The sequence below is a fragment of the Musca domestica genome, unplaced genomic scaffold (genome assembly GCF_030504385.1).
Source record: "Musca domestica strain aabys unplaced genomic scaffold, Musca_domestica.polishedcontigs.V.1.1 11, whole genome shotgun sequence".
Taxonomy (NCBI): domain Eukaryota; kingdom Metazoa; phylum Arthropoda; class Insecta; order Diptera; family Muscidae; genus Musca; species Musca domestica.
Window position 1 is genome coordinate 10,618,344 of NW_026712133.1, and position 20,402 is coordinate 10,638,745.

The window sequence follows — 20,402 nt, forward strand, 5'->3', positions numbered from 1 at the left end:
CTAAATACAGTTATAGCTGGATTTGTGCGGAAAATAAGAAAAAATTGTCTTCCATATATAGCTCAACCCATATCATTGTTACTACTTAATTCATCGTCTTTAAGTAATTAAAAATAAAAAAAAATCCTAAAAGTCTTAATATTGTATTGAAAAATCTTCTCGGAGAAAATCTGTGTTCTCAAACAAAAAATTAATAAATATTTATACCATCCGTTTCATCGAAGAAAATACAATGTTGTAGAATGTTTTCCATCATTAAGGTAAACATTTTATATTTGTATAAAATGAAAAATTAAAAAAAAAACACACAAACACACAAATTAATGGATAAACACCCCTGGTGGCATAGAAGATTATATATGTACATCTGTGTATGTGTTGATACAAAGTCTGTTGAACTCCCAGGTTGGTTTTTCTTTGTTTCCTTCATTTTCTTTGTGGTAGTTTCTTTTTTTATTCCTTTGCATGAGTTAATTAAAACACTAGTTTATATAAACATCATTCTAAATGATAAAATATGTACATTTAAAGAAAAAACTATTCTTGGAGTGATGTTGTGAATTACTCCCAGATGATTGGGGGAATGAGTTGCTGTATTGAATTTATCCTGTTCATGATCCTCAAATGTAAATAATACTTTCATCGGAAGAGGTCTAAATGTGAATGATGTAAATCATTTTGGATAAATCGACAGATGATAGATGATGATGCTTTAAATAGAATTTCAGTTAGAGCTAGTGAAAAGAGGAAGAGTTCAGTCGGGTGAGACTAGCAACTAAAAGTACAGGAAGAGATGAAAAAACTGCAACCAACTCCAGACTGCTGTCAGTTCTAAGCCACTCGTCCGACAGCTGTTAAAATTTTCCAGAAAAAAGTTATTCGTAATGGAATTCAAGCGTGATAGTGTGATTTCCTTATAGTTGGCTGGACAACCACAAGTAGCTATCGTTAGAGCACTCCAGCATTTAAATGTGAATAAATCTTTTGTGCATCGTACCATCACTCGTTACCGTGATACTGGTAGCATACCCCGACGTCCAGGAAGTGGACGGTAGAAAACCGCAACATCAGCAGAAATGGGAATATCGCAATATTCCATGCGGCAAATATTGAAAAATGAGCTCGGGGTAAAATCATTGAAATTCCAAACAGTGCAAGAACTTACACTGCAACAAAATAGACTCAAAAGAGCTAAAGAGTTGCATCGCTTGGCCGTAAGTGGTGAAGTGTCGAATTTGGTTTTCGCCGATGAGAAACATTCGTTGTCCAGCAGTTTGTAAAGAAACAGACTGCGATAGAGGTATCTTCTATTTTTAGCTCTACTTCCATATTCTATAGAGTTTTTCCTCTAATTATAGTTTGTGTTACACAGTGTGGTCTAAGGGAATCGTATTATTCGGCAGATTCCAATTGTTGTATAATATCTCAAATCGGGTTTTATAATGTAGAAGACCTCTGTGAAAAGATTGTAAATCCGAATATATATCCCATTTAGATCTGAAGCAGATATATTCTCACTCTCTTTCATTTGGATACACTCAAAACCCCCATTGGACAACTATAACCCATTCGTCTATATAAACCTTTCGATATCTGAAATTTCAATATGGTTTTAAATCCTCCGTTGTTCTTGGCGGTCTTTATTCCTTTAATAGAACTTAAATATATCGATTCCTGTAATCCTTCTCCCTTTTAAATTCTTGCTCACACCCTTCACCCCAATTCATGCAATGGTTCAAAGATTTTCATGACCTCAATAGTGAAACTAATTTCAAAACTATTACTGCTAACGTTTACCAATAAAAAAAAAAAAACTATTTCGAAAAAAAAAACACATCGAAGAACTTTCTAACATGGACAACGTATTGAATTGGAGAGAACAAATCAGCTCCCAGAACTGTAACTGTGTTCAGATTGATATTGCAAATCACGTACGCAACACATTCAGAGCGTCTAGAAAGCCAAGAGCTGAGCTATAAATATAAGTTCGCAGTAAGAAGTAAAGTATTGTAAGAATGAAGAAAAAAATAAGTTTGTTGCCCTGTCTCAAAGAACGAAATAACAACAGCAACAAACAGTAGCCAGCCAGCCAACCAGCCAGTCAGTCAGTCACTGCTATTCCCAGCTAATATGTAGCTACTAGTCACTGCTGTTGCTGACTGCCTGCTTGCCTGGATGCCCGCTTGGCTCGGCAATCGAATAATGTTTGTCATAACGAATTTGTTCTAAACAAATCCCAGTACTCACCGATCAAAAAGTATTTCCAAGTTGCCATCCTGTTTGACGAGAATGGTCCTCCTCCCAAGTGCTGGACGCAAGCAAACAACACAATGGAGAGCTGCAGCTACAATGGAGTGAGAGCGTGTGTGATACCTTGTAAAGAGTATCACAGTGATTTTTTGTTGTTGTGTTATTCTTGTTGTTGCAAAAGTTGTAAATTCTGTTTGCAGCAGACTTTAGACGTAGCTGATGTTGTATGGACGTTGATGATGTCGTTGGTATTCGCCGGGAGTTTGTCCGTTTGACGGAATTAAAATTTCTATTTTCAATCAGTCGTAGGTGGGTTAGATGGATGATGACAACAAAGTGCCTTCTCTCCTGGGTATGTGTTTTTGTGTTTTTTTACCCGCCAATGGTGACAACAATGTATGCGTTTTGCTGTCGTTCAAAACTTTTCGATTGTTATTTTTGTTAAAGTTACACTTTATGTGAGCTTTTAAATTGAATTGCCTTAGAAAAATATTGCACTTTTTTGGCGTTTCACTGAAATCTGTTGGATTAGTTTTAGTTAGAAATGATTTACGTTACGTTAACGCGATAGAGAGAAAGAGAAGGGATTGTTTTTTTTTTAAGGAAAAGTAATCGCTAAGTTTTTGAAGACTTCATCTTGCTGAGCTTTTCGTTTCGTATTTTGCATGGATGCCCTGCTTAATGGTTTTCACTATGGTTTTGTTTGGTAAAATTTTTAAGTTTTGAATGCACTTTTTCGCTGTTTATTTAGGTCATCATGTTTGCTTCCTTGCAAATCGATGTGGCACAAAACGATGGTCTTGGTTGGTTATCATTCAAAATGCCGATATTTTGTGGCAAGCAAGCGATAAACGAAAAACAAAATGGCCGTTCGAAACCCTTCCCCACTATTCTTTACACGGGGGGTATGGTGGCCAAAGATCACCGATCGTTTACGTTCACGTTTTTTTTCTCTTGTTGTTTTCTTTTACATTGTTTAAACTGGTCTTAAACTTGTTGACTTGTTGCTTGTCACTCTTTTTGTTGCATTTTATTTTCTTGCTTCTCTTTTGGTTTCGGCTTCGGTTACACACATACAAGCATATCTAGGAATGCACACAAGAACTTCTGTAATCTAAAAAGGGGATAGTAAGAGAGAAAAAAAAAATACATTAATTATGTTGTAGAACACACATAGACACATACATGGACAAATCATCTTGTAAGAAGTATCACGGTGTTATTTATTCTTCTTCTCCCTCTCCATGATCGTTTTCTTTATTTTGTGTTGCACTTCTTGGCCCAAACCTAAGGAAATGTTAAAAAGCCAAGAACTTACACGCACGCACACACACGTACATAAATGTATGTTGGAGAGCCAGGTAGAAAAGAAAATCGTCATCATTTAGTGGTCTTATGGATGGGGAGATCCCAAGCAAGGGGGTTAACTGAATTCAGGGCTTGTTTGTGAAACAACAGCCTTTATCAAGGCATACAAACAACAGCAACAACAATATCAGTTGGCCCATTAGAGTTCATGTTTGGTTAGTTTTGGTTGAATACGGGATTGTCAGGGTTGTAGTCCGTAGCATTTGTATGTGTTGGTAAATGCGCTTGGAAGGCTTCATTGGTAACAGAACACCAACCAGCAGCAGCGGCAGCAGCAATTGTGATGTCGCTGCTCTTGCGTTGTTGGGAAAAGTGACGCCATGACCAATGCTACAGCAAACACCGTGTAGCCGCTGCTTAGGCTTCCAAGAAGCAGTTTCACTTATGTATGGTGGGCTCAAATGTGTATTTTGTCTTGGATTTTTATATCTCCAACTCGTCAGAAGGTAATAGGAAAACATGTTGTACACTCTTGAAAATTTTGTCACATCATTCGAGGAAATAAAATAGGGTCCGGTGAATTAATGGGTTAACCGGATGTTATAATTTATGTGGGAAACCAGAAGTAATAAAAATCCAGGAGAACTTTCGATTGTAAAAATGTAATAATAACTTTTCATTTCACTATTTTGTCAAAAATATGGCATAATAAAACAAAATAAAAGTTGTTAGTTGCGGAAAAAATGTTCTATTTAGGGGCCTAGTATTTGTCAGCTTTTGGGCAAGCAAATCTGATTGCTACCGTCCGAATAACAAATTAAGAGTGTATTTATATTTGCTCTGTTGAGGAATCTCAAAAAATCTACTATCTTTTTCGATATTATGAAGGGAAAATCGGTTATCGTAGTAAACATTTTTACATGTTGGCAGTACTGGAACAGACCAAATATTTATAAATAGCCCTATTAGAGTGCAGTGCATTTAAAAAACGATGTGAACAGTAATCGATTCTATTATCGTATGTCGCATTTCGTTTCACCAACTTTTGGTATTGAAAAGTCTAAAATTCAATTTCGACTTTTGCCAGTGGATCGGCAAGGCCAAGTTTTGTGCCTCTAAGTTAGCCAAGCACCTTGAGGAATACCCAAGTACCTTGAGGAGTGAGTGGCCCGAGAAGTATTAGTCTTGCATAGTTTTTAATTCTTTACAAGGATACTTCGAAGCGATTTTGGTGTCTTCCAGAGTGAAGCTGTTTCTATAAGAAGGCTAAATGTTGTGTTGATGGTAGAACCAGTGTATAACCAGTACATATGTCGATAATCAGACCGCTCTGAAGACATTGAAGCTCTATACTATCAGATCAATGACATTTTACAATACATGATTACTCTGGGATTGTTCGATATCGATTTCATTTTTTTTTTTAAATTGATAGTTATATTTGAATACCAATCGATCCACCTTATTCCTTTAAACTTTCGACTATTCTACTCTCCCGAAAAAAACTGATCTGACATCTGCCCAAAAATACCCGATTTGTTGCGGGTGTCATACGTGACGGCTATTTGGTATAGCTGGTAAACAATCGATAATGCTAGGGTTTGGAAGTAACTCCTGATTTTAAGTTTAGGCGTAGGAAGAAGATCAATTACAAATGGTATGTTCCAGAACCTGCAAATATCTACTAGTTTTGCAATTTTTTTCGATATCATAAAGGGAAAATCGGTTGTCGTAGTAAAAACTTTTAAATTGTTGCACTTCTGGAACAGATCACAAAATTCCATAGACTTACTTCTATGGTCGTTTATGACAAAACATTTTCTGTTTGGGCAAATGTTAAGCATTGGCGTACAATAAAAAGGAAGTCGGGCGAAGATAAATATGGGTGCAATATTCAAATCTGCACCGATTACCACCAATTCCTATAGGGGTCTTAAATGAATTTAAACAACTTTGTCAATTATCGAAAATATTGATTTATATGGGCAAAGAGAATATTGGTCTGTTCCAGAACTACAAGATTGTAAAATTTTTACTACGATAAGAGATTTTCCTTTTATGATATAGAAGAAATAGAAAACTAATGGATTCTTGCAGGTACTGGAACAGAGCATATGTTTTAAGTCATACTTCCTGATATTATATATTAACTGATATTATCGATATTATAAAAGCAATATATCGAAAATATCGAATGCGACAACCATCGTATTTGGTCAGCTCCACTATATGGCCTCCAGAAATATGAGATGAAAACTATCAAGATTTAGAGGCTGTTATTCAAATCTATCCGAGGCTGTTAAACAAAAGACTAATTGAGCAGCAAATAAACCAATCTCCCACTTTCTATGTGGAGGAATACACAAGTTCTGTCCCGCCATAAATATATGCCACACAAAATTCGATTGAATTCAACAAAATTATAAAAAATTACCGCATCTAATACTGAAACCAGAACTTTTAACCGTTTCTTCCAAATCATAATAGCGAGCAACCTTACCAGAACTTTCAACTGTTTTTTCCAAATCATAATAGCGAGCAACCTTAAATAACTTTTTGGGGTGTTCAAACAAACCAAAATTTTTAATCCTCTATACCAGTCTTCTATCTCTCTATCGAAAAAAGCATAGTACTATCAAGAAGAGATAGATGTAAATTTACAATCCTTGCTCGGATTTCAAAATACTAAAACCTAAATTATGATGCCACATTTGAGATCATAAAGATTATAAAATAGTTATTTATTACAACGGCAAGTTTTGGGGTTAATTTTTGGAAGACTACTGTCCAAAACAGGGTATCATACATTTCTATGATGTTCCGTTTTTCCAAAATATTCCGAATTATGTGATTATAAATTTGGTTGGTACAACCCCTGTGTACGATTTTAAATCAGACTAACTGTCACAGGGGATTAAACCGACAATCGCACGTGATTGTGTGAAATTTCCCAGGTAACTGTGAGGGGTGGATTACTTCAGTTCGGTGTCACAATGTATCATTTGTTGTCAATACACTTTCGACATCGCCATAAAATTAATGTTGCAAAACCGATTTGCTATTTGGGGTTGTCAAACAAATACAGGACTAATGAGTGATATTAGTTGGTGCATTGTCGCAAAAAAAAATGTGCAAGTCATCGTCAGCTGAATTATTTAGGGTAAATAAACATAAATGTGTCATAATAAAAATAAATTGTAGTGATGCACCACCATGTTTATTGTGCACAAAGAGTCGATCGACAATTTTAAATTTATGTGTGACCATTTAGATCAAATCAAAAAGTATAAAGGTTGCAAAAAAAAAGAAATAATGCATTATTCCTATTATACAAAATCAAATCTGATCTGAAAATAGAATGACTGCATTTTGAGATTAAGATGAGGAAACATAAGCGACTCTCGACTTCTGGCGTCGTTTTTACTTATATTTTGATCTTAATATACCATGTAACGATGCTTATGAATCCTCACCTTTATTTATTGACTCTTGGTGGTACTTACTTCCTATGAAATATCGAAAGTAAATAAAGATATTAGGATCCAGTGTTATAAATAGTTACTGGGGCCAAAATATACTTAATAAACCCATTTTTTGGTAGTGAGCGGTTTGGCTGGGAATCATTTTCAATATATTTTTTTTTTTGAAACGATTGTGGTCTAGATTTGAGCCCAGAATCGTCTTTTGATGTATTGATATATAGTTCCAACCCATTGCTGGGGACTTGATATTAAATCGTTCCATGGGACGAAATTGGAAAATAGCGTAATGCAATGTATTTGGTGGAAACTGTATTGATTGATTTTGACCTTAACGCTAACATAGGTTATATTGGCTCAAGCCTAACTATTCTATAAATAAAAATGCATTTTAACGACTCCTTCTTTTCGTTAACTAAAACGATTGCAACATTTTTCAAAGAACCATAAAACTCGACAAGACATGGTCAGCAATGAGTTGAAATCCAGTGGATAGCAATTGTTACTCCGCAGTCTCAGATATTAGACTTTCCCCCTTGCCAATAACTATTCGTATTGATTGCTGCAGAACAGTTTCAGGGATATGGGAAAAATAGTGTCAAAAATGTAATTTTCATTTCGTGCACCAAATAATTCCCCTATATCCTTCCCGAAATAGTTGGTTTCAAGTAATTCGTACCAGAAAGACACAAAATTGTCTTATATTTATCTTTCTCAGAGTATTAAGCTGGTTAAAGTGGCTCATAGAGAATATATCAAACACGAGTCGATCACATATGTATGTTAGACCCTACGGAAATCTAATAATAATAGGTCCATTCAAGGCTGATCGTACAGTTTGATCTGATATTTTCAAAATATATTTATTTAATTTGTTACAAATGGTATATATTATTTTTTTGAAGTGCTTCATCGAAATATCGAGTTTAGACCTCAGGTCTCTTTGGACGAAATCCATTTCAGAACATTGGAGACGATCGTAATTTTTTTTAAGAACCTCTCTCTAATACCATTCCCTTAAAAGTTCGAAATTTTATTAAATCAAATATATTAAGTGTTCGCTCAGTTCCCGATATAGTTCAAAATTATTGGGTAGTAACATTAGGTCATGTGCGAAAATGGCCCACTTCATTCAGTACGTCCCCCAAAAGGCCAAAATAATTCCCGTGATATAAGAAATATGTGTAAAATTTACTTAGCTTACGTAATATTCTGGCCTATATTAGAGCTTGTGTGAAATTCGTATTTATCGATCAACTCTTCCAGGTACCCTCCACTAAAGATCAATATTTTACCTAAAAAGCGGCAAAATCTTATAATGAGCGACGGGAGTACCTGATGTAGATGAAACTTGGCACATCGCAATATAAAGCTAGAACATAGGTCAAATGTGAATATGGTCGATACTACATTTATGCAAGCTGGATGTGAAAATGACAAATATCGGCTCATTTATTTATGAGTCAATTTGGAATAATAATAACTCTCGTCAAATGTGTCATCTGATGCTGATTTTTATTAAATCTCACATTAAGATGGATTTTTTGGGCTTATTTGATTTTTTAGATAGTGAAAACGTGGGATATAGAAGTCCAATTTTTATTGTACGCCCCAAAGCTTATACACAAATATATGGTCAAATACTGAGGGTTTATATCTGTCGGAATACCAGCTGAAACCATGTTTTGGGTGAATTTAGTCAGGACAAAAATTTTGGAACCAAAGAAATCATGTTTTCATTATTGGGCGTATATCCCAACTTCATAAGGTACATTACAATCGACGCAACTAATTTTTGATGATTGTCGTAAGGTTAGAGTTGATGCGTTAAAAATAATACTCTGTTAATAATAGGTCTGCTCTACAACTGCAAGAATGTAAAAGTTTTTACAACGATAACGGATTTCCCTATATGATACCGAAGAGCATTACAAAAAATTGTGCCAATTGTACCTATTCACGCACATAAGGATATCCCCAAATTTCGTCCGCTCCTATTTCTAATTCAGCAAATTTGCTCTTGAGCGAATAAACAACCACCAAGGAAAATAATATTTTCCAATTGATTTTGTTACCCCATAGCAAAGAAATGTCAATTGGAATTATTTCGTGCAGTGTATATAGATGGATATGTTGGAAATTACAACAACATAATTTTGCTTGTGTCGTATTTATTTTTTGTTTTCTATCACTGCGTCACTTTTGGCCATAAACATAAACAAGAAAGAAGAAAACAAAAATCAAAGACAAAACTCGTTTGTCTGTTTCATTTTGTGAGTTGGTCTGTCTGTCTGTCTGTTTTTCATCTCGACTTTATTTGTCTCTTTCTTTATGGACTTGATGTTGATGTTGTTGTTGCTGCTTGTATGTCTTGGCTTCATTTTTCATTGTATTTTGTACATTCATTCTTCATCTTCTTCTTCTTCTCCCATTCGTTTTCTTAAGAAACGTTTAAACTCCCCAAAAGAAACTGGCAATAACACAGTCACAAGAAATAAACCAGTAAAGAAAGTCTTAAAGTCGGGCTGGGCCGACTTTATGATACCCTACACCACTTTGCTAATTTTGTAGAGCTCCACATAACCATTATAAGATTTTATGGGAGAATTTGATCATACACGCTGATTATAATTGTAATTTAAAGTTCAAAGGACTAAATATGCCGAAACATTTGTATCTTTTAAATTCGGAATTGTATTGTCCATTTGGTGCACAATTAATTTGAAATCGGATAAAGATATATATGGGAGCTATATCCAAATCTGAACAGATCTCGATAAAATTTGGCAAAGATATTTCTGAGCTGTATTTGATATATTTCCCTGAATATCGTTGTTACGGAGTGCATGTTACAAATATGACAAATCGGATGAACAGTATATATGGGACCTATAGCTATATCTGAACCGATCTTCACCAAATTTGACATACTAGCTTCTAGACTCAATTCGGTCTTAAGTGCCAAATTCCATCCCATTTGGACAAATATTAGACGTTTGGTGCACAATAAATGGTAAATCGGACGAAGTTATATATGGGAGCTATATCCAAATCTGAACCGATCTCGATAAAATTTAGCAAATGTATTTCTGAGCTGTATTTGATATATTTCCCCAAATATTGTTGTCGCAGAGTGCATATTACGGCGGCGGTGGACAAAAATAACAAATCGGATGAACAATATATATGGGAGCTATAGCTATATCTGAACCGATTTCGATCAAACTTGGCATACATATTTTCAGGCCCAATTTGGGTGTATATGTAAAATTTCATACAATTCGGGCTGATATTACACGTTTGGTGCACAATAAAAGGCAAATCGGACGAAGATATATATGGGAGCTATATCTAAATTTTGACCGATTATCTCCAATTTCAATAGGGTTCGTCCTTGGGCCAAACAAAAGATCTGTGCAAAATTTCATCTGGATCGGGCAATAAATGCGACCTGTACTTTGTTTACAAAAATACATGGACAGACGGACAGACGGACGGACGGACGGACGGACGGACATGCATAAATCGACTCAGAATGTGATTCTATGCAGATCATCAAAAGGAACTATGGGTCTAACTCGTTTCCTTCTGCCTGTTACAAACAAATGCACAAAGACATAATACCCTGACCACCTTGTGGTGTAGGGTATAAAAACAGACACGGAGCCAGCCAGTCAACCAAGCCAAAGCATAAAACCTGAATTTCTTACTACGGGCCAAAGACTACAACACTTGCAACAACAACAATAGCAACACCAACAATCGAATAGTGACGATGACAAGCAACAACGGCATTGTTGTGATAGTGGCAGTGACGATGTTGTAGAGACAACGGCAAAGGAGGTTGCCGCTGTTGTGGCGGGGGGACAAGGAGCGTGGCCACTTTAAACACGACTTAAGGTGAGTTCGTCAAGCCAGCAACACCGCACACACACACACACTCCAACAAACAGAGGTAATCATAAAGTAGTTGGTAAGCGCGTTCGGTGATTATTGAGAACCAGTTTGACAGGTATACAGCGGCGACGACGACAACAAATATAATAATAACAACAACAATGCCGTCTTAGCATTCACGTTTATTGTGCCATGGTGTTGTTTACTGATGCCGTTGTTGTTGCTGTTATTGTTTTTAACAACGACGTTGTTGCTTTTGATAGTTTTGTTTTTTTCTTTCTCTCTGGTTCGCTTGAGAGCTCAGACACATACCTATTTCGTAGAGTTCACTCACTCACATACTTGGCTAACCGTTTCGTTGAAATAGCAGCAGAGCAACAGCAGCAAAGTAACTCAGATCTTTGGCTGGACAGCCAGAGTTACTGTCAGTGAGTGATGAGATGGCCGACATGTTATCCAAACTCGACTCTACTCAGATGCCGTGATATGAATGTATGTTTTTTCTCAACTCTGTGGTCTTGACCGTATGTCGATGTGTCCGTCCGTCCGTTGGTCGGTAGGGGCATTTCTGTTTTTCTTTTTTACCTGTAATCCAACCAACACACACTCATAGACATAACCATACACTGATATTAGTGGTTTTTCAGTAAATTATCCAAGCGCATTAAGTCTGACATGGGTTAAAGAAGTAGGAGACGTAGGAGATGTTGATAATAATGACGACGACGACGACGAAGAAGAAGAATTATAATCAGGATTTTATTGCTGCTGGTTTGTATTGGCTCAAATTACACTGCCAATGTAGTATTGGTGTTAAATCCACATACATTTTCCTTAGCATTTTTCCAAGGAAAATTCAAGATTCACAATGGCAATCACTTTATCACAACTCGGACACTTCTTACTTGAATTGTATTTACGGAATTTTTAATTTTTTTTCATTTACCTTTTATGTTGGTATTTCGTTTTGTGATCTATTGTTGTTTTTTTATTAACGGATTTGTTATAACATTTTTTATAATGTTATTGCTATTTCGTTTTATCCATTCACTCTTTGATTTTGGCAATTTATTTCTTGTTGTTTTCTTTTCGTGCCTTTTCCTTTTATTTATTCTATGCTTCACAACAATAATTATTAATTGTATTGTTTACGTTTTGTTTGTTGTTGTTGGTATTTATTATTCACCGCACTTTGTTGTTAAGCAAACTGGTTAAAAAGAAACACCGAAAACTGTAATCCACCAAGCTAGATGTTGGATGATAAAAAGCGCTCGCAAATCCCGCTGTCATCCGTGACATCAGTCCGTTTGCAACAGAGATCTTTCCTTAACTAAAGGTACACAAACACTGTCATCATCTGTGTTGCAGAGGGAGAGCGAGAGAGCACTTTGCTCTTTTTGTTCTGTTGTGCTCTCCAGAGAGTAAGCAACGGCTAACATTTGGGCAGAGAGCGCGTGCCCAAGCTCTGTTAACTGCATAAGTTCTCTGTTATTGTTTTAAAAAAACAATTGTCACAGTTAATGCTTTCAAGTACACATGCAAATTGCAAAATAAAAAAAGTCATGGAGAGAAATTAAATGCGAAAATTAAATGAAAATAAAAAATGTCGTTGGAAACAATTGACATTGTTAATTTCTTAGATTATTTTGCTTAAATTATATATTTTATAAGTTCAAAGAATCCTTCAATTTCTTTTTAGCATTTCCATGCCCGCATTCACCTATGGCTGCTTTAGCGGCCTATAGCGGCAAAGTTTATTTTCTTATTGTTAACACTCTTTATCTCTCTCGCATGTAGTCTGCATACATCTGTCATTTATTTGTTTAGTTTTGTGAATACAGCTGCTGTTCCTTATTCAAATAACATTTTCACCAGCAGTTTTTTTATCCATCGCCAATAAGCGGTTAACAGATTTTGAAGTCTGTAAATTTCTCTCGAGACGGAGATAAAAATTACAGAGAGTAAAAGAGAGTTAGCCTGACCTTTTTCGATGTGAGCATAACATTTGTTTATAAAAGAGCGTAACAAATGTCACGCGGACTACTGCTGTTAATCCAACTCGAATCGTATTGTTAACAGAGAGCACAAGGAATTCTCATGCTCTTATGTTGCGCATTACAGTCTTCATGTTGCTATAAACGTGATAAGATTTTTTTCCTGGACATGTTGAAGAGATACAATCAGTTAAATTTAAATTACAAAACATAATTGCTGTAATTAACGAGAAACGAAAAAAATGGAAAAGGAATTATTACGGGGCTGTTTTATTGGTACAACACTCGTGTGGATCATGGCGTCATTGTTACTTCTAGTTCAAGACTTGACTTTTGACGACTTGGATAACACATATTGTAGCACTAACAATACCTTCTACTTTGGGTTAGAATCTAGGCGGTACTAGTCATGTCATTAAATTTATAACTTTATGCAAGTATATAATTGTGGGTGTGTACGATATTCTAATATTATTTAATAATCGAAGAATTTTTAACATGTTGTTCGATCAGCGAAAAGTCCAGTAAGTGAGAGTCTGATAATTCTCACTGGAAAAATGTTTTCATGTTGAAATATGCATGAGGTACCATACATAACCGATCGAAGTATTCTATTTATTCCGAAATTTATTTCCAACTTTAGACGAATAATCAAAATGTTGAACTTTTGTGGGAGAGGTGGGTGGAAGAGTTAGCCGATAAATTCCATATCCATACCAGTTCTCTGGTTGAGAAAAATATTAAGACATACCAAGTTTAAAAAGAATCGTTGACTTGTTTCGCAAGTTATGAGAGATATAAGTATTGCAAATTGTGACCCTTTGGGTGGGAAGTACCAGAAAGAGTGAACTGACGCATCCCATTTTCACACCAGATCTTTCGTTTGTAGAAACATTAAGATGTATGATATTTTAAGAGAATGCTTATTTTGCTTTTATTCGCGTTTTGTTATTCAAAGTGTTGACCCTTTTATGGGGGAGGTACAAGAAGGTGTGGACCGATATCTACCACATTTACAAAAGATCTTGTGTTAGCAGAAATATTGAAATATTTGAGGTTTAGAATGGATCAGATTCTCTTTCCGCATTTTATAAAAAAATGAAATCTGTTGTTGAAAATAGAAGTTATGAACGTTTAAAGTTAAAAATCCAGAAAACCCAGAAACACCAAAGGGAACCCACTGTGGGAACCCACAAACCCGAATTGGCACATTAGAACAATTGTGTTTTATTTATTTACTAGCTGAACCGGTCCGCGTTGTCGGCCCGTATTTTAAGTCTTTATGGCACATTTTTTTTAAAGCCTATGTGGACTATTACCTATAAGATGGTTCTCTACCCCAGAGTAGCCTAAATACAATTTTTTAGCCAAATCAATTGATGGATGTGGTAAAAACCAAGATGGACCCTATATAGAAAATTGAAAATTTTATGAGAAGTGGTATTCTACACCCTTAGAAACAAAGAAATAAGAGCACAAAAAATTAAGGAAGTGGCCAAGACCCCGATTATACCAAAAAGGTGTGATTTTTTCCAAGGATGGTTTCTTCTCAAATTTCCAACATTTGACAAAATTAGTATAAAAACTATGGTTAAAATGTAAAATATACTTGATATCGGGTTGTACCTTTATATGGGTGATATGACCCATATCATGACCTACAAAAGCTATTTAAGGTATCCTGAAAGTTTAGTTTAGTTTACTAAATGTCCAATTCGTTCTAGTGTTTTTGCAGCCTTTACATTCGGTATTTCACTTATTGCAGTCCCAATGAATTTTGTATTTTGAGTTCTTATTGGGCGGATTATTGTCACATGAAAGTTTTGAAAGGAGCCCCATAACGCTTTGTCGGTTGTTTTCGTTTGTTAAAATGTGTTCGCATCTTCCAGCTGAAGCACGGTGTAGGTCCTGGAGTTGAAAGCTAGATGCCAATATTAGAAATGAAAAATCGACATTTAACATCGTATTGCGCTCTCATTTCATTTTTGATATTATTCATTCAGAAAACAAAACAATAAAAAATGTACACTTCAATGTAGTCTGCAAAATTAAAAAAAAAAACAAGTGAGCAAAGGCTATAGTCGTGCGGGGCCGACTATGTTATACCCTACAACACTACAATATGTTAGAAGCCCCCTTATGTCCAAATCCATAATGGAAGATTTCGCTTTTGAAATTTGGATTTTGACTAGGGACATTTGCCCAATATTTATGCACTCCGTCGGGCTGTTAGTTGTTGCAGCCCATTTTACAGCTAAATACAATCCAATGGTCATCCAAAATGCTAGAATTCTTCCCTGTCCTTAACTCTATTCACAGGCGTGTCGATTGGTTTCAATTGTGTGATCAGGAAATTTTTTCTGATTTTGTTCTAATTGAACCCCTAAATATTTTGCGATCATATTCAAAAGCAAGACGCCCCTCTGAATATCCAAATTTAGACTCATCTATATGATTTGCTTGTCTACGATATTTGGCTTTATTCGTCAACGAATTTGTCTGAATCGTTAAAATCAGTCCGCAGTTCTTGAGTTATAAGCGTAGTAACTAATACAACTTTCTTTTTTCTATTTAGATTTATTTTATTTATTTATTTACTTTTTTTTTGAAGATTTGTATCACAATCTAATTATAACTCTCATAAAATGCGAAACGGTAAATCTACCTTTAATGTTAGCAACTTTTGATTATTATACCCACAGCCCTGTGGCTAGAGAGGGTATATACAATTTTATACGGTCACAACGTGCCTAGTCGAAATAACGGTTTTAGACCCTATGTCTCTTTGGACCAAATCTGTTTCAAGACATTTGGAGTCGATGTAGCGATTTCTGTCCGTCCGTATGTCTGTCTGTCCGGCTGGTGCGCACGATAACTCTCGAAGGGAGTATCCCATTTGGTGCAATCTTATTATCAAACTTACATGAAGTTCGGAGATTGGCAAAAGGTCGAAAGTATCAAAAAAAAAAACTGCACAGAAAGGAAAGGTTGTAACTCCCCCACAAAGTTTTGAATAACCTAAACGATTATAAAATCTGAAAAATCATCAGATTGTCTTCAAATTTCGCACATCTCAATACTTCTACTAACACAAGATCGTCTGTAAAGATGGGACATATCGGTCTACTCCTTCTGGTACCTCCCCCACAACGGCTCAACATTTTGAACATCTATGATGCTTATACAATAACGAAACACTCAAAGAAAGCGAAAAATAAGCATTCAACTCTCTTCAGATTTCACACATGCAAAAATTTTTGCTAACACAAGATCTGTGGTGAAGATGGTACATATCTGCGAACCCCTGCTGGTACCTCACCCACAAAGGGTCACAATTTTCAATACTTTTATCTGTCATAAATTGCGAAACAAGTCAGCGATTCTTTACAACTTGACTTATCTAAATACTTCTCTCAATCAGAAACCTGGAATGAATATGGAATTTACGAGTTTCTTGTAATTTTGCCCATACCAATAGTTTCATCTGTGTAAGATAAAGTATATATGCGCTACCTTATGTACATTTTAATATTTTCTAAAAATTATCACTTATCTCATGTAAAGTGATTGAAGTAACCAATAAAGTCCAAACCGGACACGTCGCAATATTTATATTTTATTTATTTAGGTCCGATACGAAATGGACAAAATTGGCCCATTTCCTCGGAACCTACTCCATAGAGGGTCAACAATTTGAATAATCATTACAGAAGTTGGTTGAGGGTATAAATCTGTCGGCAAAACCAAATGATACTTTTTAACTTGTTTTGAGGTTCATTTTACTGACATCTGTCCTACCAACAGAAATTTACCAAGTTTATAAAGATCTGGAAGGTAGCCTAAAAATTTCCAGGTAAAATACATTACAATTCGTCTATATTTATATTACACTAGCTGAACCCGTTGAGCTTCGCTACCCCTTTTGATTTTATATGCATTCAAAATGTTATATACGAATATGTGTTGGTTTGAAAAAAGAATCAAAAATTAAAAAATATATATATTGTAATACTTTAATGCGTAAATAAACAAATAGCTCGGTCTAACGCGTGAACATGACAGGAACAGTTGACCATGAGAAAAGCAGGAACATACCAAATTTAGTCCGCATACACGAAGGGTTTGTATTTCGGATTTATTAATTTCATAGCAAATGCCAAGCGTGCAAGAAACTGTAATCTTTTGAAGTTGAGTGGCATTTCTGTTGCTATAAGAGAATTCGATGTAGCAACATACTTCCCCGTAATAATCGTATCATCAATTAAATTGTTGTGTAGTTTTTTACTATAAGCCTAATACCACTGCAAAGGCGTTGTGGGCCAATGCTTCTTAATAAAATCATATCCCAATCTGAACCGATTTCAATATAATTTGACAAAACTTACTTTTATAACAAATTCCGTCAGACCTTCCATATTTTATTGAAATTGGTGCGTCAAATATGTAAAATCGGCCGAAAGTATATATGGGAGCTATATCCAAATCTTAACCGATTTCTAATTAATTTATCAAATTCATTATTGTAACCGAATTCCGCCACATATTCTGAATTTCATTGGAATTGGTCATATATATCGAGTTTGGAGCATAACACACATGAAATCGGTCGAAATATTTATATGGGAGTCATACCCAAACCTCAACCGACTTCAATATAATTTGCCAATATATATATTTTTTTTGGCACCAGATTTCATCTCTCTCTTTCCAAATGTCATTGGAATCGGACGTACATATCGCATTGGGTAAACAAATATGTAAAATCGACCGGGAGCCGATTTCAATATAATTTGACAAATTTATTTTCTGATCAAAATCCCGTCACACATTCTAAATTTCAATGGAATCGAACATATATATCGAAATCTGTCCAAAATATAGCTATTTCCAAATCTGAACCGATTTTAATATAATTTGACAACTTTATTTTTGTACCAAATTCAGTCACTCATTCCTAATTTCATTGGAATCGGACATACGTGTCATGCTTGGTACATCTAATAAAATAAATCCGTTGAAAATATATGTGAGAGCTATATCAAAATCTGACCCGATTTCAATATAATTTGACAAATGTATATTCATTTCAAATTCCATTACACATTTCAAATTTCATTGAAATTAGAGATACATAGCGTATTTGGTGCATCAAATACATGAAATCGGCCGAAAATGTATATTTGGAGCTATATCCAAATCTTAACCGATTTCAATATATTTCGGCAAATTTATATTTGTTCCAAATTCCGTTATGAAGACTGTATCTGCATTCGATCAATAGATATGTGCATATAAAATCTAAATTTTTGGGAGGTACCCCCAATTCTTATGCTATATCTCCAGTTCCAAGTGGAATTTCAAAAATGTTTATAGCCTATGTTACTTTCAGGCGATGTTGTAGTATACTTGGAAATTTTCAGGAAAATCTGTTCAGCGGTTTTCGAGTCCTTTAATTACAAACAAACAAACATACAAACATTTTCCTCTTTTATAGATATAGATTGTAGTTTTCATATATCTAAACTTTGCTTAGGCCAAAACTAAGCGTTTAGATTGGTGACGCAGATCCCACTGGAGTTCTGAAAGAGATGCGAGAATTGAAATGGGGAAAGTTTACAGAAAACATTGAAGACGAACACTTAAAACAAAATTAATATTCGCGTGACCAACCCTAAGTAAAAATAAATGATCCTGACGTTTTATCCGTATATTCATCAATCACTAACCTTTAAAATCTATCTAAAAAAACACATTACAAACCTTTATGAAATTCTAACGACCGATGACAAATAGGTGCTTCAGGGAAATCGTTTGCTATTCTCAAAAATATTTATATTGTTGGGTAAACATTCATTGATGGCAGTAATTGTTATTTATATTTTGTACATAAAAATAGCAAACTAATAATGTTTGCAGATAGAAGCGACACAGAAACTCATTCAAATGTACCGCTAAACTGCAATTGAACACCCCCCTTGAGATCACTAATTATGCCATTGTTTTGGAAGACACCAACCCATCTCACCTTTTGTTTATTTTGATTTAATTGAAGTCTATGTGTTTTGTTGTTCTTTTTCTTTTTCTGTTAACAAATTCTCACATTTGTGTTGCGTTATTGTGTTTTGTTTTGTTTTCTGACAGTTGTTATTTTGTTTAGTTTGCATTTCCATTTGTTGTTATTTAATATTTTCAATGCAATTCCCCGTTGATGTCACTTCACTCTGCCGCACTTCAATGTCTCGCGTGAGAGAAAAATGAAGCGATTAAACTGAAAAAATAAACAACAAAACAAACACACAAAAAAAGCTAAACAATATAATTTGCAAGTTGAAACTGGCCAAAAAGTTATAATTGCTACTTTAATTCCAGCAGAAACCTTAAACCGAACGCCGCTGCTGACATGTTGGCACTTTTGTTGCCATTCGAAAATTTAAGCAACTGTCCAGAACACCGTGGAGTCAAGTGAGTTTTCTTAACCACCCACCGAGGGAAAGAAACCAACCTCTTAACCCACAAACACTTTCACACCCTTCATCGTACCAACGGCAAAATACCAAACTTTGTGAATTCTTGCCTTTGTTGTTTTTCTTTTTCCATTTTTTTTTTCAAATGTTGTTGCAGCAGTGGAAACTGGCAGTTGAAAATCTCTCCACTTCTCGAATTGGCAGAGTTGACTAGCGACTGCCGCTTTTTCTGCAAAGTTTGCGAAAATTACCAACATAATTTTTGTTAACTCAAGTTGTTCTCTGATTCTCACAATCAGAATAAATATTTATGTTCGGTTGCAATTTTCAAGATTTTTTCACCTTCTTTGCGCATTTGTTCAAGTGCAAAACGCAAAAACAGAAAATAGAGTCTCAGGTGGTATATATAATATAATTATTTACTCTGTGCTGTGCAGAGAAAATCAAATGAAAATATTTTGATGGTTGGTTTCGTTATTATAAAAGTTTGTCGGCTAAAATAAAAATAAGAATGCTACATTTTGGGACAATTAATGGATTGCCATTCGACATTTGTCAAATACCTCTAATTTTTTATTTAATAATATGTTTAAATGTCAAATTTGTTTCCAGTTTTACGATCTTTCTGAGCAAACGTTTTATCAACGCATTATGTTATGAAGTCAGATTTTTCTTTCCGTATTTATTTTATTGCTCGGTTGCACTTTAACAAGGTCGTTCCAATTATTTTGTGCGAACGTTTTCCATTCACGACTAAGTCAAAATACCATATTACGCCCCATTCGATTTTAAAACAAAACAAGTTAAAAAGTATCAGTCGGTTTTTGCCAACAGATGTATACCCCCAGCCTTGAGTTATGATAATTCAAACAGTTGATCCTTTATGGTGGAGGTTCCAAAGCATTTTGGCCAATATTGTCCAATTCGTATCAGACCTATGTCTGATATAAATATTATAACGTGCCATATTTGGACTCTATCGTCTACTTCCTATACTTTATGTGAGATAT

At 35.0% G+C, this 20,402-nt stretch overlaps 1 protein-coding gene across 1 annotated transcript in view; it reads right to left on the reverse strand.

The window, feature by feature from the left end:
- Positions 1–12,265, reverse strand: part of LOC101900488 (cell adhesion molecule Dscam2) — a 275,819-nt gene extending 263,554 nt beyond the window's left edge. Inside the window, exons 1-2 of the mRNA XM_005181985.4 lie at positions 11,881–12,265; positions 2,248–3,364 (exon numbers count right to left, since the gene is read on the reverse strand). Of these exons, the coding sequence (XP_005182042.1) occupies positions 2,248–2,275 (28 nt within the window). The 5' untranslated portion in view covers positions 2,276–3,364; positions 11,881–12,265. The remainder of the gene's footprint in view (positions 1–2,247; positions 3,365–11,880) is intronic.
- Positions 12,266–20,402: the final 8,137 nt, after the last annotated feature.